The sequence below is a fragment of the Sciurus carolinensis genome, chromosome 6 (genome assembly GCF_902686445.1).
Source record: "Sciurus carolinensis chromosome 6, mSciCar1.2, whole genome shotgun sequence".
NCBI classification, from domain to species: domain Eukaryota; kingdom Metazoa; phylum Chordata; class Mammalia; order Rodentia; family Sciuridae; genus Sciurus; species Sciurus carolinensis.
The window spans coordinates 108514460-108540264 of record NC_062218.1 but is presented as its reverse complement, the minus strand read 5'-3'; the positions used below and the strand labels follow the sequence as shown (position 1 = coordinate 108540264).

The 25805-nt window shown below is 39.3% G+C and overlaps 2 protein-coding genes across 2 annotated transcripts in view; both read left to right on the top strand.

Annotated features, from left to right (window-relative positions):
* Positions 1 to 6207, top strand: part of Dctn4 (dynactin subunit 4) — a 36362-nt gene extending 30155 nt beyond the window's left edge. The window contains exon 13 of the mRNA XM_047556283.1: positions 3590 to 6207. Coding sequence (XP_047412239.1) covers positions 3590 to 3803 — 214 coding nt within the window. The 3' untranslated portion in view covers positions 3804 to 6207. The remainder of the gene's footprint in view (positions 1 to 3589) is intronic.
* Positions 6208 to 14671: 8464 nt separating this feature from the next.
* Positions 14672 to 24279, top strand: Rbm22 (RNA binding motif protein 22). Its single transcript, XM_047555721.1, has 11 exons — positions 14672 to 14825; positions 15263 to 15316; positions 16429 to 16458; positions 17184 to 17316; positions 18774 to 18874; positions 19029 to 19201; positions 19944 to 20144; positions 21119 to 21283; positions 22257 to 22345; positions 22526 to 22657; positions 23528 to 24279. The coding sequence occupies exons 1-11, from the start codon at positions 14772 to 14774 to the stop codon at positions 23656 to 23658; spliced, it is 1263 nt and encodes a 420-aa protein (XP_047411677.1). The 5' UTR covers positions 14672 to 14771; the 3' UTR covers positions 23659 to 24279.
* The last annotated feature ends 1526 nt before the right edge of the window (positions 24280 to 25805 follow it).

Below are 25805 nucleotides of genomic sequence, written 5' to 3'. Positions count from 1 at the left end.
GAGGCCGGGTGCAATCATTTGGTCTGGGGTCCCGGTGATAGAGCGCAGTCAGTTGGTCTGGGGGTCCTGGCGGCAGGGAGCAGTCAGTGGATGTGAGGGCCCCAGAGACAGGGAGGGATGGTTGGGCTGAGGGATCCTGGAGACGGGGCTCAGTCAGTCCGGCCAGGGGTCCTATGGGGCCTGGCTATTGTCTCAAAATCGTGAGTGTTCTTTTTGTGACCTTCATACCACAATTGACTGATAAAAGGTGTGTACTTATATACCTCAATTTTCTTATCTGAATATTGAAAAATAGTAGCTTCTTTCCCTTTCTGTTTATAAAAATAGTCACTATATTAAATTTGGGAAATATACCTAAAACCATGAAGAGGAAAATAATGTTACCGCACCATCCAAGATGAGCATCTTTACCATTTTGGCATTTGTCCTTCCAGATACTTTCCATCTTTGGGATCATTCTGTGAACAATTTCTAGCTTTTCTTTTTGTTTATTTGTTTTTTACCAGGGATTGAACCCAGGAACATTTAACCACAGAGCCATCCCCAGCACTTTTTAATTTTTATTTTGAGACAGGGTCTCACTAAGTTACTTAGGGCCTGCTGAGTTGCTGAGACTGTCCTTGAACATGGAATCCTCTTGACTCAGCCTTCTAAGTCACTAGGATTACAGGCATATATCACCACGCCTGGCCAGACTTTGTTTTTTACTTAAATACATTTTTTCATTTAATAAAAATGTTTCATGTACATGTTTTTTTTAATGATTGTGACTAGGATAAGGTATTAGTCTATCCCTATAGAATTATTATTGAATTTGTTCCTCACCCACAGCCCCTTAGATTATTTCATAGATTTTACTATTATCCTTAATAACTGAGAAGTAAAATAACAAACATTTCCCTGGATAAGGAATGCCTTAGTCAGGATCCAGTCTAAAATTAGAAATTACATCCATGTTTTGAACAGAGAGAAATTATACAAAGAATTGTTAACTTGGTGACTTAAGAGGTTAAAAAGATCTCTGATGTAGCAATTTTATGAATCAACCACTATCCCTAGGGCTGAGAGAACAAAGGGAGATAGTTAGAAATATTAATTCAAACTAGAAGAAAGGATTCAGACTCCAAACTCAAAGTTATGATGAGATGAAAATGATAATTACCATAATTTGGACAATACCCATTGTGTGTGTATATATATTGAAATATCACACTGTACCTCATAAATATGTACTATTTTATTATTATGTGGTAATCAAAAATTTTTTTAAAATTTTGCAACCTAGAATAGATATGATTTAATGCCAGATCCCAGGTACAGAAACTATTTCTTGTTTTGTAATTAAATTCAAAGACCCTTGTTACTCAAAGTGTGGTCTATGGACCGACAACATGGATGTCTCCTGAGAGTTCATAAGAAATGCAGATTCAGGTTCCATTCCTGACCTACTGAATTGGAATGTGCATTTTAACAAGATCCCAGGTGCCCTGTATACACCATAAAACTTCAAAGATTTATTCATGTAAACTTGCAGCAGAGCTGGGACTTCTTTTGCAATGGTAGCACATGAACATGGGTATGTAAAGAAAAGCATAACACTTATCTCCATTTATAAAATAGTATCACTGTATTTTGAGTAGCTAGTAGACATACCATAAAATCACAGCACACCAGCTTTTGTACAGTAAAAAAAAAAAAGTGTTAATGCCACTGTAATTTTAATTACTGTAATAACAGTAAGAGTTGACAAGTAGTAGTATAATCTGTTATACTGATCAAATTAAATTTTGCTTGCCAGTAAGTGAATCCTCCTGTGTATTAAGTGTGTATTGAAAATTCAAGATTAAATCTTGGAAAAAGCTGAGTATTGTATACATGTATCAAATTATTACACTGTCCCCCATAAATATGTATAACTCAAATAACAATGAAAAATAAAGGAGTCATTAAAATGGAGAAGCTTGAAAGAGGAGCCCCATGAAGCTGAAATTCAGACCTAAAGGAAAGTACGGGAACAATATCTTATTGGCATCTCAGGGTGGCAGAGGAGGTGTGGCATGATGAAGCTAATCATAAAAGAATTAGAAACCTTAAGTGAGTACTGCTGCTGTCTGGGTAGATTAATGCCTACAAGAACGATAGCAAACAGGAAGCTGAAAAAGAGAAGACCCTTCTTCCTCTAGGCTTCTGTCTTCCTTTAGAGTTCCCTGTTGATAGAACCTGATAGGGAACCAGCCTACAAAGCAGAATCCAGTGTCCCAAACTGAGGTAGAGAAAGCTGGGTTTGCAGCTGTAAAACAGTAGCATGACAGACTGTCACAGGGAACATTTAAGGTTTTTTATAACAGAATGGTTCAAAAGCTCCCTCAGCAAGAATTGGAGAGAAGAGATAATGTGGAATGGGTTGGAAAACTAAAGTGAAGGCAAAGGTGAAAATTAGTATAGTGATACCAAACTTCTGTTAACATCAGAAAACACCAGGGCAGGTGTTCTGTTTTGTTAATGTGTAGTATTCCAGACTCTACCCCCAGAAGATCTCTTTAGCGGTTCTAACTGGAGACCAGAAATCTGAATTTGTTTCATAAACAATCCCAGATATCAGTAGCTGCCTAGAAATTAAAGAGAATGAAGGCTTTATCCTTTTTACAGATTCTAACTTTTTTTTTTTTACATGAATCTTATACAAAGCAAGTATTCAGTTAGTTATGATAATAGAAAATGTGTTGAGTTGGTACAATTCAAAATGTATTCTCTGAAATACTTGTTTTTTGTGGGCCCTTCAGTTATAGTAATTAGGTACAGAAATTTATTAATCCGTGGTAAACTTCTGGGAAGATCATATGAGATATTAAATTCCGGATTAATTTTAAAAATACACATTTTACATTGTTATACTTGACAGGACTTTCAGTTATGTGGAAATTAATACTATATACTACTGTATAAATATGTAAATGTTTTATTCCAGTAATTTTTCTTAGAGTAACAGTACCATTTGGATAATAGATTAAATTGTTCATTTAATTGCCTTTTTACTTTTTAAAAAAAATATTTTTGGAGTTTTATTCTTTTTTTTATTATTACTACCTTTATTTATTTACATATGTTACAGAGGATCAAACCCAGTGCCTCACACGTGCTAGGCGAGCACTCTACCACTGAGCCACAAACCCAGCCCAGCCTTTTTACTTTTGGAAGATAAGTTAAATATTAAAGAACAAACTTCAAGTGCAGGTGAAGGAAAACTGAAATGGGAACCCTTACCAAAGAGACTTTTGGTTAAAAAAACAGAAAAGTATAAGCTCATAGGAAAATATCTGGTAGGTCAAGAACCAATGTTTATAGTTGACTTTTTGTACTGAAGAGAAGGGCAAGGACTTACTTTTTCCCACTTGAATGTTTTATGGCTCTCTTTACTTTTGCAATATTAAGAAAATAAAGAGATCAGTATTTGCTGGAGAAATTCTTCATTGTTGATAAACAAGATGGTAGTCTTAGGGATCCCTCGTTATGCCATAAAATGACTGTAAGTCTTAGTGGTTTGGCTGACTTGTGACCTACCTAATACTCTACTTATTTTTTTCCATAGCATTATAGCCTTCAGAAAGGCCAACAAAGTGGGCATTTTCATCAAAGTTACCCCCCAACGTGAGGAAGGTGAAGTGACCGTGTCCTTCAAGATGAAGCATGATTTTAAAAACCTGGCAGCCCCAATCCGCCCCATCGAAGAAAGTGACCAAGGCACAGAAGTTATCTGGCTCACCCAGCATGTGGAACTCAGCTTGGGCCCGCTTCTTCCTTAAAAGGTTACTTTGGCGGGCAGATCCCACCTGAGGCAGAGTCACCACAGACCTGTGTTAAAACATGGAAGCTCCTGCTTCAGTAGGCCTTGTTTATCACGATGTACCCATGCACTACTTGGTCCTCTTCCTAGGAGTGGGAGCACAGGCCAGGCATCAGGAGCACGGGGTAACTGCTGTTCCTCTTGTTCTCACCTTTTTTGACAACAGTCAATCTGTGTTTCCCTCACTGAGCCCTGCACGTTGAATAACACCAACATAGCTCCATCCCAGTAAAGGGGATGGCTGTTTTTCGGAGTGGTATTAGATTTTCCACCTGAAAAACTAACTGTACTGTCTCTTGATTGATCTCACAAAGGATCATAATCTGACAATTGAAACTTAACAATGATAACCCAAAGGTGGACCTGCTATTAACAATCCAGGCTTGGTCTCAATGTACCAGCTGCTTTCTGCATTCCAGTAAATATCATCTAGCTGTCTAAAACATACCCCTTTATTTGCCAGTTTGGCTCTCATTTTGTCATAGATTTCCATTTGACCAAAAAAAATGGAATTGACATATTGTCTTTTGTGATGATTGGGAAAACCTGTGAAATAGGCGCTCATTTACCCTCTTCTAGATGAATATAGGATGCTAATTTTATCAATTGCTCTTAATTTTTTCCTAGAATAATATGAAACTTTTAAGAATTTGAAAAGACACAGGGAATTATGTGTCATATCAAGAGGGTAGAAAATTCCATTCGTTTTAAGTTTTGCCACAATACCTAGAATTAATGCTGCCACAAGGAGGCAGTCTTTGTTCTTACTCCTCACCCTCTCTTTTCTGCTCCTCCTCTTTAATTCAATAAATTGTTCTGAGTATTTGGCACTTGAAAAGAGCCCCACACAAAACCTGAGTGGACAAATTCACTTTGGGACTGTAGAAAACATTTTAAAGTTTAGATTTTTTAGTATGACCTGAAGTAACGTTCTTTCCACTGATTTGAAGAAGAAATTAACTATTATAATGTCTTGAATCCAGAATTGGATATTAAGAGAGGGGGGAAAAAAAACACCCCTCACTGAGTTTAAGCCTTTTGTCATATGGTATATCAAATAAGACCATTTTGATTGTAAACCATAACATAATTCAGCAAGAAGCCCAGAGTGCTGGCCTAACAGCAGACATGATGTTTTCACCTGGGTCCTAGCTGGGTTGCTATCCTTAATTTCTGTGATGTTTTCTCAAAGGAGACTTGATACAGTAGACCACCAGCTGCACCACATTTTCTTTAAAAGTATTCTTGGTATGTGATCAACAGACTTGTGAGGAAAGAAAAATTTCCTACTTACCCTAGTTTTGTTTTTAATTTTCAGTCTTAAAAAAAAGTTAAGATATATAATCTAGAATACAGATACATAGTACTTGTCAGCTCTCCTTGAAAGACAAAACTATTTAGGAAACTTTTGAAGGACGCTAAATTGTACTCTTGAGGTCAGTTTTATGAAGCAATATTCTCACAGCCCAATATATTGTGCTGCAATACAAGTAAAAAATACTCATCTCTAATATTGTGGTAATAACTAAGGTTTAGCCTCTTAGTAATGGGGCAGAGAGATGGGTAATTACAAGTTTGCAGACTATAAAAAGAGCTTGATTTCTTGTGATCCCACAGGGTGTCAAATTAATTTTTATTTCACTACCTACTAGAGCCTATTGTGAAACCAGTGCTTCATATTTGCCAGTGGAAGAAATGGGCATAAAGAGAGTAGCTTCATATGTTTACACATTTGCATAGGCTACTTGCAGTTTTATGTCATGCCTTTATGGCTTGTAGCTGGTATTTGTTCCCAAAAGTAATAATGTTGAAGTAATAGGACTCATCACCCCAGTATGATACTGAAACATAAAAACATTTTTGATCATAGAATTTTTTTTTCTTCAGAAGCCAAATGAACACAATAACAAGAACCATTGGAGTAATGTTTCCTCAAGATAGGTTTTAGTGCAAGTTGATATTCTGTGTGTTTATAGAAATGATTCAACATCTGCAGCTGGTGAGTTAGGAATTTCATCTGTTGCCTTTCTTACTTTAGATCAGGTGCAAGGTTTTTAATGCTAGTATGCACCACCACAGGAGAGTTAGATCTCATCAGCACTGGAAATTGTAATTTTGGAAATATAAGGCTAAGTTAGTTTGGATTTGTGATTTGATTCACTCACCAAAGTTTTCTTTCTTTCAAAGTACATATTATATTAGCATAATGAGCTAAGTGTCATGTGTCATGCATATTTGTGAAGAAGCATCCTTTTTGGTCCCTTTTGGGAATGAGAGGCACTCTTTGGTCTTTATGAATGACAGGTTACTGTTTTGCCTTATTGCTTAACTTAATGTAGTGAAATAAAGCAGACAAAGCTTGAGTGTATCTTTTGTTTCATTTCACAACTGGTTGGAAATAGCATGGCTAAGATTCAGAAGATGGGTGCAGTTAAGCAAGTGGGTATATGAGATTCAGTGGGCAGGCTCCCTTCCCATTCTTCACGTGAACTGAACTAAAACTTCATACGAGGGTAGTCATTGTAGATATTGCTCAAGCTATTTACATACATTCTCAGAACCATTATATAAGTGTTGTTAGATATCTGCCAGCTTTAATACCCTGGGTCATGTTCACAATGTCCTTTCAAATGTATAAAATGGTCCTACGTCCACAAGTAGCCACTCATCCATTTTTTGTGCCTACATAACCCTTCCTGTTGCTACAATTAAGTGATTTCTCTTCCTCCTGTCTAAAGCCAGCCCCACCTCTTAATACTCACCTCATCCTCTGACCCTATTCAAGGTTATCACATTAGTAGTTTCCTTCCTTGTCTGCATCATTACTGTCAACATGCTTCTCTCATCTTAAAGAAATTGGCCTCACACTCCTCCCTGACAGCCACCCATTGCTTTACTCTCTTTATGGCAAAACAACTCTACCTTCCTCTTGCCATTCTCACCCAAGCCCATTCCAGTTAGGCCATCACCCCCACTGCTGCATCAAAACTGACCCTGTCAAGGTCACTAGCAATTTCCACACTATTAAGTACAAGGGTCAGTTCTCACTACTTAACCAGGTAATCTGTCTTTACCTAGTCTTTGTTCATATGTTGCCTTCATGTGGCATCTGACAAGTTGTTCTCTCTTCAAAGACTATGTTTCCAGAGCACAACACTGATTTTCTTCTGCCTGGCTGGGAACTTTTCTCCCATATCCTTTGCTAGTTCCCGCCTATCTTCTCAGCCTTGCAGTGTTCCTTGACTCCTCTCTTAACACTTCTTTCTGTGCTTTTTAGTGGTATCATCTAGTTTTTAGGCCATTTCCCATATTCAAGTACCATTTCTAGAATAGTCTCCAAAAGTCCAGAACTGTGGTCTGGATTTTCTCACCAAATCTGTCTGTCCTCTAGGAGTTCCAAAATTAAATGGCAACTATATTTTTGCAATTACAATTAAAAAAAAAAAAAAAAAAAAACCTTGACTACTCTTACGTGCCATATCCAGCACGTAAATCATGCCAGCTGTCTTCACATTCTGACCACTTTACACCATCTCCACCATGACTATTCTAGCAAGTCATCATCATCTGTATACAACACCCCTAGAATGTTTTCCAGTGGCACATAAACCTCCCTGGTCCCTCCACCCACCTTAGTCTATCTTCAACACAAGAGGCAGAGTGACTAAGTCATTTCTCTGCTTAAAATCCATAAAAGGTTTCTTAGCTTGCTAAACAACAGTAAATTATAAAATTCCTAGAATAGCATATAAGGACCTACATGACTTGAAACGCTCCCCAACCTCTTCTTCCCAAAATCTGTCTCCTATTCCTCCTTGTGCTCATGCCGCCCCAGCCTCCCTGCTGTTAGCGAATCTCCCCAGGCAGGCTCCCTCTCAGGAACTTTGTACTGGCTGCTACCTCTGCCTGGAAAACTCTCATAAGATACACATAGCACTCACCCTCACCACAAGGTCTTTTTTCAAATGTTGGCTTCATGTGGCCTTCCCTGACCACTCTTGTCAACTATCTTCCACTAAACATATTTCCTGGCCCACTTTGCTTAATGCTTGCCCCCCATAGCATTAGTCGCCATCCAACATTGCATACTCTGGTTTATTTTCTGGCTCGCCATTCTAAAACATAAGCTCCATTAGGGCAGGGGTTTTTTTCTTTCTTTTTAACTGTTATATTTACAAAGCATAGAATGATGGCAAATAGCGGACACCCTATCTTTCTTGAAAAGATTAACACTATCCTGTAGCTGCTGATATTGTTAGTAGACTTTTCTAGAAAAATTTTAGGTTCACAGCAAAATTGGAAGACACATTTCCTGCATGCCCTCTCCCTCCACATGTGCATAGCCTCCCCAACTAGCAGTGTATAGTACCAGTGTGGTACATTTGTTACAACTGATGAGCCGAAAAATAATAATACCTAGTGTGTTAGCTTTTCATTGCTGTGATCAAAATACCCAACAATAACAACTTAGAGTAGGAAAAGTTTATTTTTGTTCATGGTTTCAGAGGTCCAGTCCATGGTTGGTTGACTCCATTGCTCTGAGCCAGAATGAGGCAGAACATTATGCAGATGGGTATGGTAAAAAAAAGTTACTCAGCTCATGGCATCTAGGAAGCAAAGAGAGGGGGGCAGGAGCCAAAGGAAAAAGATAACCCTAAGGGCATGTCCCCAGAGACCTTCCTCCAGCCATGCTCCACCTGCCTGCAGTTACCACCCAGTACAGTAGTCCTTTCAAATTATTAATCAATCAAATGCATTAATCCACTGATTGATTAGGTTACAGCTTTCGGAATCAAGTCATTTAACCTGCATCAGTGCAGGAACTTCTGAAGGGCACCTCAAATTTAAACCATAATACCTAAGAATAAATCTAACCTAGCAGGTGATAAACCTCTACAATGAAGACTATAAACACTGAAGAAACTGAGGAAGATGGAAGACAGAAAGATCTTGCATTCTTGGAGAGGCATAATTAATACTAAAATGGCCATATTACCAAAAGTGGTCTACAGATTCAATGTCATTCTCATTAAGATATCAATGACAAGAAAACACTCTTAAAATTCATGTGGAAGAATAAAAGACTCTAAATAGCCAAAGCAATTTTGAGCAAAAAGAACAAGGCTGGAGGTATCACAATACCTGATCTCATTAAACAATAGAGTTATAGTAACAAAAACACCATGATACTAGAATACCATGTGAACCAATGGAATAGAAGACACAGAGACAAACAGACACAGACATCTGATCCTTGACAAAGGCACCAAAAACACCAGAGAAAAGATAGCCTAATTAACAAATAGTGCTAGGTAAAATGGATATCCATAGGTAGAAGAATGGAACTATATCCCTATCTCTAACCCTGCTCAAAAATCTGAAAATGAATCCAAGACCTAGGAATTAGACCAGAAACTTTGCAACTGCTAGAAGAAAATATAGGGTCGACGCTCCCAACACATAGGCACAGGCAAATAATTTCCCTTGATAGGACTCCTAAGGCTCAGGAAATAATACCAAAAATTAATAAGCAGGATGGCATCAAATTAAAAAGGAAACGAGTGTGGAGAGAGAGCCAGCAGAATGGCAGAAAATCTTTGCCAGCTCTTCTTCCGATAAGATTAATATTAAGAATACACAAAGATCTCAAAAAAACAGAACACCAAAACAACAACCTAATCAACAAATGGGTAAATAAACTAAACAGTCACTTCTCCAAAGAAGAAATATAAATGGTCAACAAATAAAAAAAAAATGTTCAACAGGAAATGCAAATGAAAACAACACTGAGATTTAAATTCACTCCACTTAGAACAGCATTATCAAGAATACAAATAAAATGCTGGCAAGAATGTCAGGGGAAAGGAATACTTATACACCATTGGGGAGATTGTAAATTAGGATAGCCACTATGGAGATCAATAGTGAGGTTCCTCAAGACTAGAAATGAAAGGGGCTGGTTTTGTAGCTCAGTGGTAGAGCACTTGCCTAGCAGGTGTGAGGTGCTGGGTTTGATCCCCAGCACCATATGAAAAATGAATAATTTAAAAAAAAGACTAGAAATGAAGACACCATAGGACCCAGCAACACCATTCTTTCGTATTTATCCAAAGAAATTAAAGTCTGCACACAATAGTGATACATGCACATACACCTGTGCTTATAGCAGCACAATTTACAGTAGCCAAATTGTGAAACCATCCTAGGTGTCCATCAACAGATAAATAGATAAAATGTGGTCTATACACATAATGGAGTTTGATTCAATCATAAAGAACAAAATTGTCATTTGCAGCAAAATGGGTGGAACTTGAGAGCATTATGTTAGACAAAATAAGCCAGACTCAGAAAGCCAAGGGTCAAATATTTTCTCTCATATATGGAAGCTAGAGAAAAAAAATGGGGGGAGGGTGTCTCATGAAAATAGGAATGAAAAAAGGTGGGCCAAGGAGAGGAAGGAAGGGTGGGAAAGAGGAGGTACTGGGGAATGAAATTGACCAAATTATGTCATGTGCACATATGAAAGTCACAATGAATCCCACTGTTATATATAATTATAATAAACCAATTAAAAAAAAAAAAAAAAACCTGATGAGCCTTCCTTGACACACCATGGTCACCCACAGCCCGTAGTTTAGAGTTCATTCATGTTGCACAGTTTGCAGGTTTAGGCAAAGGTATGTGATATATACCCACTATTATAGTACCATCCTCTCTGTTCTCTGCCTGTTCATCCCTCTCACATCCCAACCATAAATCTTTTTACTGTTTCCATAATTTTTGCCTTTTCCAGAATGTCATAGTTGGAATCACAGTATGCAGTCTTCTCAGACTGGCTTCTTTTGCTTAGTAGTATGCATTAAGTTTTTTCCATGTTTCCATGACTTGATAGCTCATTTCTTTTTAGTAAATATTATCATTTAAAATATATACACAAATATGTATGTATGTATATATATATATATATATATATATATATACACACACACACGCACACACAAAGAGTCTTTTGTCAAAAGCCAGAGGGTGCAGGGCACGGGGGTACACGCCTGTAATCCCAACAGAGGCAGGAGGATCTTGAGTTAAAAGCCAACCTCAGCAAAAGCAAGGCACTGAGCAACTCATTGAGACCCTGTCTCTAAATAAAATACAAAATAGGGCTGGGGAATGTGGCTCAGTGGTCGGGTGCCCCTGGGTTCAATCCTTGATACCAAGAAAAAAAAAAAAAAAAAAAAAGCCAAAAGGCCAGCCACAGTGGCACATGCCTATAATCCTAGTGGCCTGAGAGGCTAAGGCAGGAGGATCATGAGTTTAAAGCCAATCTCAGCAACTTAGTGAGACCCTGTCCCAAGATAAAATATTTAAAATGGACTGGGGATATGGCTCAGTGGTTAGGCACCCCTGGGTTCAATCCCCAGTACAAAAAAAAAAGAAGCCAAAGGGCTTCTTACTTTGTGCTTCCTTCTTCTGGTACTACTTAGGATACTCTTCCCTCTCTCTTAACCGTTAGGATTACTTCTCTTGCTCTCACCTAAATGTGGTTGTTTTTTGTTTGTTTTTGCTTCTGGAAATTGAGCCCAGGTGTGCTTTACCACTGAGCTACATCCCTACCCCTATTCATTCATTCATTCATTCATTCATTCATCATTTAGACTGGGTCTCTCTAAGTTGCTAAGGCTAGTTTCAAACGTGTGATGCTCCTACCCCAGCCTCCTGAGTCACTGGGATTACATTGTGCACCACCACACCTGGCCTAAATGTGGTCTTAATTCACAACACTGTACTTCTCAAAGGCAGGTACCTCTTTCTTCCTTGCATGTAGGATTTTATATGTGCCTAGCTCATTTACTGGATTACAGACTCCCTACAAGCCAAACCCAGGTCCCTTTGTCAGTTTCTCCTACACTCTACTCAAAGGGCAGCCTACAGCAAACTCCAAAACTCAAGCTAAGTTGCTTGCTGAATGGCAATTCAGTCATATGCCACATGACGTTTTCAGTTAACAATGAACCATATGTATGACAGTGGTCCCATAAGAAATATAATGAGATATAATGAGATTATAGCCATCTTTGTGTAAGGTACACACTATGATATTTACACAATAATAAAACTACATGGCAATGCATTTCTCAGACTTAACCCTATCACTGAGTGACACAATTTCTGGTGGTCAAGATGTTAATAATATATTAAAGCATATTTCACACTATGTAATACCTGCACAAAAGTAGCGACTTAAAGTGTTAAATGAAAGTAATAAATAATATGGAAATCAAATGGTGGAAAAATTTTTTCTTTCTTGTTATGCTACCACCCCATTTGTGGTTAAATCAAGGGAAAAAATACCAGTGCTATTAGGTTTGTATGTTTGTGACATCTAACAGTAAAGTGTCCATACTATTATGTTTGTAACATCTAATACTTCCTTGTTTTTTTTTTTTTTATAACAGACTTCTGGATAGAGGCTTTCAAAGTCAACAATAGCACTTGCTAAATAACACTGTTTCGTTGTTATTGTACTTGTTTTTAAGACCACAACTAAGCATGTGATGCTAACTTTCCATTTGCAGAATAATCCTCTTAAAATAAATATAAATAAAAGCTGGTTGACTCCAGAGTTCTGCAGAAGTTCTACCTATCATGTAGACATCTGTAAAAAATCCCACCCCCACCCAAAACCAAAAAGTGAACCGGTGACAAAATCATAACTGTTCTTGGATCTATCAGAAATAATGTGGCACAGCAAACAACCTGAATTCCAAGGAGAGACAGAGCCCTCAAAGGAGAGAGAGTCAGGTAGACTGCTTCACCTGTGGCAGATATGGGAGAAGTGTTGACCCACGTACAAGCAGGTAAGAGGAAATCAACTAAAATATTAAAGAACTACTAAAGGTCAAATACAGGGTACATGATAGTATAACATCTTTGAGCCCAAAACAAGAAGGGAGCTAGCTTGTGCACACTCACAGGCTCTTTCTAAACCCTCCACCAGGTGTTCATGAGAAAAATGGGCACAGTGGGAGCTCTAGAGTCTTGCTTGGTTTGGAGAGCTGCAGGAGGGTTGCAAGTGGGAAAGGTTATAAAACTTTGCTCCCTGCCCGGGCCCTTCCCTCATCCGGCGTGAAAGCCCTAAGCCACTGATGGAGGAACAGAAAATCCTGTCTCCCCAGATTATCAATACCATTAAAAGGTCCCACCCATACACACCCAGAGGCATAGACAGAGGTTTATGTAGTAAAGTATATACATATTGAAGAAAGAATGGGGGCAATCTCACAAAGAAGTCACCTTTATGGTAAACAAGGATTATGCATCCTATCTCCAGAGGGAGAGACAGCCCAATAAAGGTCTGTGGAAAGGACAGAAACTCTCCCCTACCATAACAGACACAAATAAGAGTTTAACTGCTAGAGGGAAGAGAAGAAGGAAAACTGAGAAAGAAGTCATTCCTAAAGCCCAAAAGACTGAAGCCGAATTGAATTAGAACAGAGAACCCCTTTATCCCTCCTTCACTAACAGCCTAGCCAGCAGCTAGTAACAAACACCAGTTGCTGGGGGATGGGCAAAGGCACAGAAGGAAACAGTCCTCTCTGAGCCTATATGCTCCAGGATAAACTTTCAGAAAAGTTCTACAGCCCCAACCTAAAGCAAAAAAATAATGCTAGAGGATGTGAAATCTGTGACACTAGAAGCAACCACAGCAATGAAACCCAAATCCCAGGCACTGAGAGGCTGAAGTAGGAGGATCCCAGGTTGGAGGTCAGTATCAGCAACGTAGCATGGCCCTATTTCAAAATAAAAAGGACTGGGGATATAGCTCAAAAACAAACAAACAAAAAAAAAAAAACAAAACCTCAGTTCCTGAATAGATTGACCACCAAATTCCAGATAATGGATTTATCAGGATGCAACCCCATATAGGATGGTTGCTCTGTGCTGAGTGCAGGAGTAAGTAACATTTTCTATGGGCACAAAAGAACTCTTTGGGGATGATGGAACGATTCTGTATTTGTGGTGAATGTATGTAAAAATTCATAACTGTACAAAAAGGTAAAACCTTACCGAATGTAAATCCTACTTCAAATAAACGATTTTTTTAGAAAAATGAAGTAATTTAAACTTACTAGTTTAATAAAAGTGACACTAGAATGGCTTGAAGATCATAAAATATTGGCAGAACTGTTGAGTCATTCCAAAAAGGAAAAAATAATGTATGTATTGATCCTAAGGCCTTTCCCGTGTCAGAAGTTGGAAAAATAGTACTAATGCCTTTGAAGTTGCGGTTTCGCCGTTTTAGCTCCACAACCAAGAACAAGTTACTCAATCTCCCTAAATCTGTTTCCTTCTCCATAAAAGAGGAATCGACATACTACAGGACGCCTCGTCAACTGTGATTTGCGGATTTAAAAAAATGAAACCAACTTTAGTATAAAATATGTGTCAAACGTATTTACACTGAAAGAAAAAGGATTCTTTATCTGAAATTCGACTTAATCAGACGTTCTGTATTTGTTTGCTAAAACTGGCAACCCTACAGAGAGGTTATTGTGAGAATTAAACGAGACTGGCACCGCACGACGTTCACCCAGCGTTTGGCATAATTAGCGCTCGGTGGCGGCTAACGCTGTTCTAATCCCGGCCCCAGCCCCTCATTCATCATTTATTCACTCTTGGGCCTGTACTCGCGGTTTTATCCCAAGTAGGCCACGCGAAGGAAGCGTCAGAGAGTAGGACACAAGAACCTCAACTATTAAGCGAACGTTCCAAGAGAAGCGACGTCACGACGCACAAGGCTCCGCCCCGAGGGAGGCACTAGGCGCGTAAATAAGACGTCGACAGCCGGGCGCCAGCCCCGGGCCTGACGGGATTGTGGCGGTCCGCTTTCCTGACTCGGAAGCTACTGCTGCCTCTGGACGCTCTCAAGATGGCGACCTCTCTGGGTTCCAACACCTACAACAGGCAGAACTGGGAGGATGCGGTGAGTGTACCCGCCGGAGGAGAACGGCAGGAGGCGACGAAGCCGGGTCTCGTCCAGGCGGACAGACTGAGGCTGCGGCTCGGCCGACGGAGCTCCAGGGAGGAGCCCGCGCTGCGGCCTAACTCGGCGGGAGCTGGATGCTTGAGCGCGGCCCTCCTGCGGCTTGGAGGGAGGGGACTTAGCTAGGGTCCCGGGACCACCCGCCTTTACATCCCTGCCCCCTCCAACCTTTTCCAGCCCTTTTTCTCTTCTCCCGCTGCCTGCCGGAAGTGCACACAGCGCCCCCTCCCGCGACCCGGCCCGTGCTGGACCTCGGGTTCCTGCCCTGCCTTTTCCTCCCGGCTCTCGCTCCCCGCCCTCCCCCACCCCCACGAGTGTGACTGAGGTGGCAAGGTCTTTGGAGCTTGATTCTCATCCATATTTCGCATTTTCACCAGGACTTCCCCATTCTATGCCAGACATGTCTGGGAGAAAACCCATATATCCGAATGGTGAGTAATTTCGAGTGTGAAACGGGAGTATTGCACATGTTCTGTCAATATTGTACTTGAACATACACTGTAAAGTGTTTCCCTTACCGTCAGAAGAAATGATGCTTTCTTACTAACCCAGAGTGCAGGATAATTTGCAAAGGACTGTCATCCTTTCTCTCACTTAGGGCTTTAGCAATGACCCTGTAATGGAAGAGTCCACGACTAATATTTGTTGTGCATTTACCTAGGAAATTGGTCTATTGACCATAGACCAAGAGAGAGTTTATGTCTTCTCATATGGCAAGTAAGGAGTGGAACTGGGATTTAAATTCAAATATTCTGACTTCAAGGACCTTAGCAAGTTAGGAGGAGAACCAGGATTAGACAAGTTCCTGACTCCTAAGTCATATGTCTCTTAGCCACTGTACTTGGTAGTCTTTTTAGTGTAGGAGACACTCTGTTCTTAAAACCAAGGGTAAAAGAGCAACAGTGATTAAGTTGAAGCTCTGTTATTGTGATTAGTCTCAGATATTTATATGTTGTATGTTCAAGGTGTTTAAATAGCTTATGGGAACAGAAGCTTTACTCTCTATACAAGTCATCAGCTTAGGATGCCTCTAGACTAATTCTCTTCTGACCAAACTTTGTAAAAGGTTTGGTCAGATTATTTGTCTTTGTTCCCATGGCTGTATCCTGTTATAGGAACTGTGGAAATCATTAGTTCCTGGGAGCCAGAAGTTAACCTAGGAGTTATGGCTGTGCAAAGACACTTACCTGGCATTAGATCCATAGACTCTTTTTTTTTTTTTTTTTTTACAGTGCTGGGGATTGAACCCAGGGCCTTATGCTTACAAGGCAAGCACTCTACCAGTTGAGCTATATCCCCAGCCCCATAGACTCTTGAGAGAGAATAACTCATAGTTTGTTGTTAGAATATTTCCTCTTCCTTACCCCCCAAAAAGGGTTATTTAGTTTGGTTTTGTTTCCCCCCCTTTAGGATGCCAGAGGTCTCCAGACACATTTCTTGGGTTGTATATAGTGGAAGAGTAGATGTCTGTTTTTTTGTTTGTTTTGTTTTGTTTTTTCCTTCCTATAACTAGTTATTTTCTTTCTTTCTTTCTCTATTTCAGACCAAAGAAAAGTATGGAAAAGAATGCAAAGTAAGTATGTCTGTTAAGAAGTAATGATTTCTTTTTCTTTCCTTTTTCTCTATAAAATTAGACTTTACATTCTAATCATAAAAGTCAGTGCTCTCTAACTTTCATATATCACTTGATATATTCATTGGCTGGTAACTGTTTAGTGTAGGAGATAAGAAAAGTGATCTCTAATGTATAGATTCTTAATGTAGTGATGGTGAATAGTCTTTGAATGACTGAAGTTTGTACAGTAAGTGTTGTTATGACTGTGCACGTGAGCATTTTAGCTGAGAAGGAAAGTCATAGCTGTCAAAAGATTCTCAATTAATTATGTGATATTCCCTACTTCCTCCTCTCTCAGAAAGATTAAGGGTCAGATTATTTGACTTCTTTGTTTTGTGGTATTTGAAATTGAACCCAGGGCCTTGCTTATGCTAGGCAAGCACTCTACCACTAAGCCACATCCCTGGCCAGGGTCAGATTATTAATGGTGCTCACCTCTAGGGTGGGGAGACTTTTGACTATTTAAATATTTTGTTTCTGTACTATATGAATTTTTTTAACTACTGGCAAAGGATGCTGTAAATTTTATTGAAACAGTTGGCATTTAAACAGGTGTTTGCTAAGGTCTCTTCTAAACCCTAGATTCGGGAATTCTTTCTGGAATTCTCCATTTTTTTAATATCTCCTGGGTTGATTGTCCAGGTCAAGAGCAGTAACACTCTGTGGCTATTGTTTGTGTTCAGATCTGTGCCAGGCCATTCACAGTGTTTCGCTGGTGTCCTGGGGTCCGCATGCGCTTCAAGAAGACTGAAGTGTGCCAAACCTGCAGTAAATTGAAGAATGTCTGTCAGACCTGCCTCTTAGACCTAGAATATGGTATGTTTGCCATGTCCAGTGGATCTGTAATTGTACATGTGCCCTAAACAACAAACTTGTCCCCTACTTCTCTCCTTGTCTCTGGTTCTGATCCCACTTTGGAATGTCTGTTGTCTACTTTTCCCAGGAATAGAATCATAATTAAGCCACTCTAGAGTCCTGAACAATATAGTAGGATCTTGAGGAACAGCTAAGAAATAAACAGAACTAATCTATACCTCCATCTCTGTAGTCAAGGTGAGGTAAAAGGCATTGATCCTATAATAGGAAATTCTTGGCCTTCAGCTTTTTTCTCAAGCCAAAGCTTATTTCCTACAATCCCAATCAGAAGCTCATAGGCTAATTGTGCTTTAGACTTTTGTCTCAACTGTGTTGTTAGGACCAAAATACTATATTTTTATTGTTTCCAAGCAGCTGCTTTGGAATGATTTTTTTCTTTTAAACTGTAGGAAACTTATTAAAAATAGCAATTTGCCCACTGGGTGCAGTGGCACATCCTGTAATCCCAGCGGCTCTGGAGGCTCAGGCAGGAGGATCATGAGTTCAAAGCCAACCTCAGCAACAGTGAGGCACTAAGCAATTCAGTGAGACCCTGTCTCTAAATATAATACAAAAGAAAAAAAGGGGGGGCTGGGGATGTGGCTCAGTGGTCAAGTGTCCTGTTCAATTCCTGGCCCCCCCCCCAAAAAAAGAAAAAAGAAATTTGCTGACAGGAATTCTATATAGTAAAATAAAAGGGGAAAGGAAAATGCATAAGTATTAACGTATGTTAAATTCAGAAAGGACTCTGCTAACCAGATTCCTGGCCACATGTTGTTTAATATTATTTATATGTTAAGTAGAATCCTGGTCCTGAAGTACAATGACCCTTATGTCTGTGACTATCTGTAGGATCTTTAAGATCAGCCTAGAAGTAAACCAATTTACAGTTACATTAAATAAATTGTGTTAATAAAATTTAGATATATTAATTTTCAGGTCAAATCTGACTATAATCCAAGTTTGTTTATTTAAAAGATTTTCTAATGCTGGGCATGATGGCACATGCCTATAATCCTAGTGACCTGGGAGGCTGAGGCAGGGGGAGCACAAGATCAAAGCGAGCCTCAGCAACTTGGCAAAACCTGTCTCAAAATAAAACATAGTAAGGACTGTGTGTGTGGCTCAGTGGTTAAGCACCCCTGGGTTCAATCCCTGGTAACAACAACAAAAAAAGATTTTCTAAAATATTCACTCCATCAAATTTTATGGCAGCTTAGGAATTTAGATAGTTCTTTGGAATGCTGTGTAGCAGTAGTAATCTGATGGTGCTGAAGAATTTGAAAAGAAATATATAGTAAAGTGTCTAATACTAAGTAGGACAAAGAGAAAGGAAGGGTGATTTTTATTCTGTGTATTTAGTATTGACATGTTTTTAAATATATTTGAGGTTTTTTTCCTCCATTTCTTTGTATCAGGCCTGCCCATCCAGGTTCGTGATGCAGGATTGTCTTTTAAAGATGACATGCCAAAGTCAGATGTCAACAAAGAGTACTACACACAAAATATGGAAAGAGAAGTATGCTGGCACTTTATTGATATATTGGGGTGGCAGGGTTTATTTGTTTTTGTAGTGCTGGGGATTGAGCCTGGGCCTTCTTGAGTGATGTGCTTTTGTATTTGATTAAAATCCTGATTAATTGACAATCTACAAATTTGTCATCCCCATGTAGATTTCTAACTCTGATGGAACACGGCCAGTTGGCATGCTCGGGAAAGCCACATCCACTAGTGACATGCTGCTCAAATTGGCCCGAACCACACCCTATTACAAAAGGAATCGGCCCCACATTTGCTCCTTCTGGGTGAAAGGAGAGTGTAAAAGAGGAGAAGAGTGTCCATACAGGCAAGAGCTGAGCCAAACTTTCAGTATTTGCTTTTGGAGAATGAATTTGTACTTCAAAACTTAAAGCTCATACAGCTAGTATATTCTTATCTCAGATCATAGAACCTGATTTAGAAGAGCTTGATTAAATTGTTTGTTTTACTTATGACTAAACCTTGGGAAACTAAATGGCTATGCCATGTAAAATAGATATAACCCTGAGTTTCTGCATAAGAAGTGAATCCTCACTGTCATATAAATGGCCTAAATCTCAATGTGGAATGGAAGTCAGAACAAGGCCAGACTTCTAACAAGTGTGTATATTCCAGTCAAGACTGCCAAGCATCTGGATTAGGAGTTCTTAACTTGAGTTTGGTTAACTCCACCCCCCCCAAAAATAAAGCCATTTTTCTGGGGCTAGGTTCCTAGTTTTCTTCAGATTTTCAGTGGAATGCAGGACTTCAAATAAATGTTAAGAACAATTGACATAGAAACGGGTGATCACATGTCCCTTTTTGTTTTAGGGTGAATTGTGCCAAGAGTATTTATAAGCAAAGTTTGATACCCTAAATGGCCATTTAAATGGATTTTAGGAGACTGGGAAAGACTATGATATACTAAAACCCTTGGTATCAGCTGTTTTGATAATTATATTTTGTTATGGCCCTGGTTTCTAGTTCAAAAGGCATAGGATTTTACTATGTAGCTTCTATTGGGTAGTATCAGTATTTTTTCACCTTTATGCATTGCTCTTTTCTCATAGACATGAGAAGCCTACAGATCCAGATGACCCCCTTGCTGATCAGAATATTAAAGACCGGTATTATGGAATCAATGACCCTGTAGCAGATAAGCTTCTAAAGCGGGCTTCAACAATGCCTCGTCTGGACCCACCAGAGGATAAAACTATCACCACATTATATGTTGGTGGACTGGGCGATACCATTACTGAGACAGATCTCAGGTTTGTGGGTATAATTTTAAGAACTTTTTTGCTTTTAACTGCCTTGGAATAATTCATTTGCAAAAACACAAGCATGATCTATATAAAGTACATTTTTTTTTTAGCTGTTCTATAGTTAGTATCATGCTGACTCGAATTTTTATAAAATTGTCTTTTATGATGCCAGAGGAATTTGTAATGTTCATCAGGAGTGCTTATCCATGCTTGCATATGCTAATAATTTAAGAATGGCACACTTCCAAGTATGATCAGTTATGTAGGGGAGGGAGAGCTTTGTGATTCTAAAACTTTTATGGTTTAAATTGTTGGCTTTTTAAGAGAGACTGGTATTTGATAAATTTGTGTTATTTTTGGCTTGTATTATGCTTGGCTAGATGAGACATCTGGGCAGATAGTAATGGAAATTACCTCTTCCAAAGAGATAAAGTGGAGAAGAAACTCCTGTAAGTTTATAACCTGCCCTTGGTAGCCTGTCTCCATTAAACCCTAATCTTAGTGAGCTGCATAATTCCCAGGGGTTGGCAGACTTTCTGTGAAAGGCTAGAGAGTGAATATTTTTAGGCTTTGTGGGCCACATACAGTCTTTCTCTCTTCCTTTTTTTTTTTTTTTTTTTTCCTTTCAACTTTAAATTAAAAAAAAAAAAAAAATTCTTGGCTCATGGGCAATGAGCACTGTACTTTGCCAACATCTTATGTAGGACATAGGGTCCTTAAGGAACCTATAGAGCCCTCTTTCTTCTGTGGGAACAACACTGAGATGTTTGAGAACCCCTGCTTATTCTTTTTTCTCCCATGTAAGTAAGCAGCACGTACAGTAGGGCTAGATATGGGGGGAAATAACTGCAAGTAGTTAGGTACATAACCATGGGGCCCACCTGCCTAGTGGTGAGTCAGAGAAAGATTTCATATCCATTGTCAGTCATGTGTGCATGTCTGTGTTGTTGACCTTTCTCTTTCTGCCTGTGTCCCTTCAGAAATCATTTCTACCAGTTCGGAGAGATCCGAACAATCACTGTTGTGCAGAGACAACAGTGTGCTTTCATCCAGTTTGCCACAAGGCAGGCTGCAGAAGTGGCTGCTGAGAAGTCCTTTAATAAGTTGATTGTCAATGGCCGCAGACTCAATGTGAAATGGGGAAGGTAAGAATAAGACTATTTTAAAATTTATTGAGACCTTTTTTTTTTGGTACTAGGAATTGAACCTGGGTCCTTAACCCCACTGAGCCACATCCCGAGCCCTTTTTTATATTTTATTTAGGGACAGAGTCTCACTGCGTTGCTAAGGCTGGCTTTGAACTACTTGTGATCCTCCTGCCTGAGCCTCCCAAGTCGCTGGGATTACAGGCATGCGCCACTGTGCCCAGCTTTATTGAAACTTTTAGTAAATTGTTTCATTATTTGGAAAGTAGTAAGCTTTTGGTAAATAGGCTTAAATCAACAGTGTCTTTAGAAAGATCTTAAGAAGGTCATTCTCTGTCTGATTCCCATGGATGTTGGAAGAGTTCTGCTTTGGAAATGTATTTAGGGTTTTGCTGTTAATAATATGACTCTTTGAAGGTTCATGTTTTTTTGACCAGCATTTGTAGACTAAGTATAATGCCCAGGCATAAAAGATAGATTCAAGGGTTTATAATAAAATTAGACCTAGATTCTACTTCAGAGACTGATTGCTTGGGGGAGAAGATAAAACAGAAGAATAGCTGTTTTAAGCTTGAAAGTGATGATTACATAAGAAAGACACAGGTAACTGTGTAAGAGACACAGGTAAAATGCTCTAAATTTTAAGTTCAAAGGGAGGACTTACTTCTAGCTTGGAACCAGGGAGGAGGTAGCTAATATCAGCAGCTCTTCTTGCATGCTAAGCACTTTGCCAAACATATATGTTGCCTCTTCTAGTACTGACAACGGTTCTAGCAAGTTTTGAACCCAGATCTTTCTGCCTTCAAAACCATTGCTCTTATCTACTCTGCACTTTGGTATTTATGGGAAGACTGCTTGATGAAGAGGAGGCAAGGAGTGAAGGAACTCCATTTGACCGGGGAACATGACAAGCAGAGGTATGAGCGAAGGTGGGACAAAGTGCTGATGTCCTGTGTGCATGCATATCTCCCAGATCCCAGGCAGCCAGAGGAAAGGAGAAAGAGAAGGACGGAACCACAGACTCTGGGATCAAGCTGGAGCCTGTTCCAGGACTGCCAGGAGGTGAGTGCAGACTTGTCCTGACCAACAAAGCTCAGTTGCCCCATGTTCCTCTATTAGACGAGAAGCATGTGTGTCTCCTGCAGTGGCTGTCACTTCTAGAAAGGCCTGGGTTTAAAAGTGATAGAAACAGTGTTGCTGGTTGTCCTCCCTTCTAAGTGTTGCCCGTTTTCTCTTCTCTAGCTCTTCCTCCTCCTCCTGCAGCAGAAGAAGAAGCCTCTGCCAACTACTTCAACCTTCCCCCAAGTGGTCCTCCAGCTGTGGTGAACATTGCCCTACCACCACCGCCAGGGATTGCCCCACCCCCTCCCCCAGGTAACTTTCTTCTTTCTTCCAGAGAAGTTCTTGTGAAAGTCCTACACCTCACCCCCATGTCTAAGACAGCTAAATCCTTTGCATTTTCCCTGAAGAAGTTTATAGATAAAACTGATAAGTTGAGATTTCTAATATTTCATTATTTTCCTAGTCTGCCAAGGAGAGGAAAAGCACTAGTTTTCTGTAAATCTAAATATATGTGTGATCAGGATAGTGATCTACCACCAATTTGTTCTCTGTTCTGAACTAGGAAGTCTGTTCTAAAAAAAGACTGACAACTGAATAAACAGCATACTTGGTTGTGTAATTTAGTTACATTTTGGCTCAACATCTTTATCTTGTCAGAGGAAGTAATAAACAGTTTAGAAGACTCACACTTTGTATAGCATCCTACTCTAGTAAATGTGGTGACAGTATGAATAGTGTAAGGAAATCACAGGTGGCCAATTCAATGGCAGAGAGCACATATCTTTAAAGAAAGTGGTTTCTGAACACCTTCCATCCTGGTGTCAAGCATTGAAGTTAATGATGACAGGGTCTTGCCATTGGCCTGATTTCTTCCTTACTTCCCACATCCTCACTGAGTCTTGTTTCGTAGAATTTGGCATGTTTGATACATAACAGAGGTTGACATAACATGCTAGCAGAAGCCCTGGATCCTGAGGATTATTCTGGGCTGAGGGGAAACGTTTTAAAATCAAGGATATAATACAGGTAGATGTTCCCTAAGCAAGTCTGATGGAGTGACATTTACTTAAGCCCATGTCAGCCTTGATTTATATGTAGGTGGTTTTGATCTTAGGAAGACAGGTATGAAAAGTTGCCAAGGGAACAACAAGTCTTAACCACTTTATTCTTTCCCGTGTACAGGTTTTGGGCCACACATGTTCCACCCAATGGGACCACCCCCTCCTTTCATGAGGGCTCCAGGACCAATCCACTATCCTTCTCAGGATCCTCAGAGGATGGGAGCACATGCTGGGAAACACAGCAGCCCCTAGCACATTGCCACCACTCTGGGGCTCTATGGAAGAAAGGGCGCTTTAAAATCCCAGTAAATGAATCTTGGAATAAATATATTTTTCCTTCCTTCGTAGTTTCCATGGTAGCTGAATGTGTTCAGATGTGGGCAGTTGGAGAAGCATAGCCCTGCTTCCCTACATGTGTCAGAAGGATCAGTGGACCTCAAATAAACTGCCATGAGCACAGCTAGTTACCATGATTATATTACTAAGAAAACCTACTGCTGTTCCCCTTAAACCTGTGTGGGGGACAAGCAGATGGGTAAATTGGAATAGCCAATGGAGTTACCATCCCAATTATATGTTCATTTTGTATCTTTTGGGGTGGGGGGCAAAAATTGACCTGCGGTAAAAAAACTTTTGACTGTTTTTATGTCTATTGGATATTTTCTTTTTTTATCATCTAAAAAAAAAAAAATAGTACTAATCATCGTAGTGGCATAAGTGTGATTTAACTTTTTTTGAAGTCACATGCTCAGAGAGACAAGAAGAAACCAGCACCTAACACAGCCCAGAATTTTTCTTTTCCTCATTTTTAAAAGGACTCTGATAGTTTTACTTCTCTGTCACCAAAAAAAAAAAAAAAGACAAAAATAAAAATTACTTTTTATTCCTATCAGAAACACAAATTTTATGGATATATCCTTGAAAAAATCTGGTGTCTGGGATGAAATTATTTTCAAGAACTTCCCACAAAATACCTTCTTTAACAAACTAAAAGGCAAACCTTGGAGTGTGTTTGAATGGAAGACTCGTGAGCTACCAGTGGAACTCTGGTCTTCAGCATTCACCTTCATGTGTCTTCAGCGTCCCCTTGTGATTGCCTGCTTCTGGGCAGAGGACTGTTGGTCTTAGAATGTTTGGATGTAACTGAATTGTAGATGATAAGGGAAATTTGATGTTGTGTTGTATTGTTTTTAAATAATTAAAACGGGTCAATTTTCCAAATGTTGTTGGCTTATTTCTAGATTTCTGTTTTGTTTGTCCTTCAGTAGTTGAACTTAAATCAATGGAAGTTAAAAACAATTTATGCATAAATGTGAAGTTTTTAAATCTCGTTTTAGACTGTTTTGATTTTTATCTTTATATTCATTTCCTAATAGTAATAAAGGCCAGGTCTTTTTAGTTCTTGGGTCAAAAGTTGGTTGTGAGGTTAAAGTGATGTTTGTAGCTCAGAGCCTGACATGAGATGGTTGATAAAGGGCAGCCTTAAAAGTCATCTTTATTTAAGGCATTTTAAAAGGAAACATAAAACTTCCCCTTAAATCCAATTCCATGACCCTTTTATCTAAAATATGTACTTGTGGGATAGACATGCCTCCACTCGAAGGGACAATTCCCCTTCTGCATTTCAGTCCAGGCTCCCAGCCTATTGGATGGTGCTGCCACACTAAGGGTGGGCCTCCCCTAGTTAGTTCAGTGACCCACACTCCAGTCTTCTCTGGAAACGCCTTCATAGACACACTCAGAATGTGCTTACCAATTTCTAGACATCCCTCAAGTGTGATTAACCATCACGCTCCTTCAAAAATGATTTTCCATTATTGTTGGAAAATATTGCTGTTAGTTTTGAGCATTTTCCTTTTATTCTCCATGTCTTTTAAACCTGTATCACATAGTTTCCATTTCTTCACCTGTGTGATGCTTTGTGGGTCCTTTAAGTTCACTAATTCTTCAGATATGTCTAATCTATTAATCTTTTCATTAACTTGAAAGAAGGCATCATTTTGACAGAATATATATAGAAAATGCATAAGATAGGTGTACGATTAAATAAAGTGAACATTTATATACTGATCACCCACATTTAGAAGTAGAAAACTTCCATTTACCCCAGAGGCATTTGAGTCCGTTCACATTTATAAACCCTTCCTTTTCATACCACTATTCTGACTTAGGTTGAACATTTCCTTGCATTCATAAACAAGCCTTCCCTTGCTTACCATTATGTTTCTGAGATACAGCCATGTGGCTGCACATAATAGTTGTTAATGTTCATTGCTATGTCTAATGTCAGTTTTCTGTGTTTTTGCTATTCTTGGTCACTTTAATTTATATAAAGAACAAAAAGAGGCAAAAATAGTTTTGTATGAAGGATTCATTAGGTGCCCATGAAATGAAAGGTT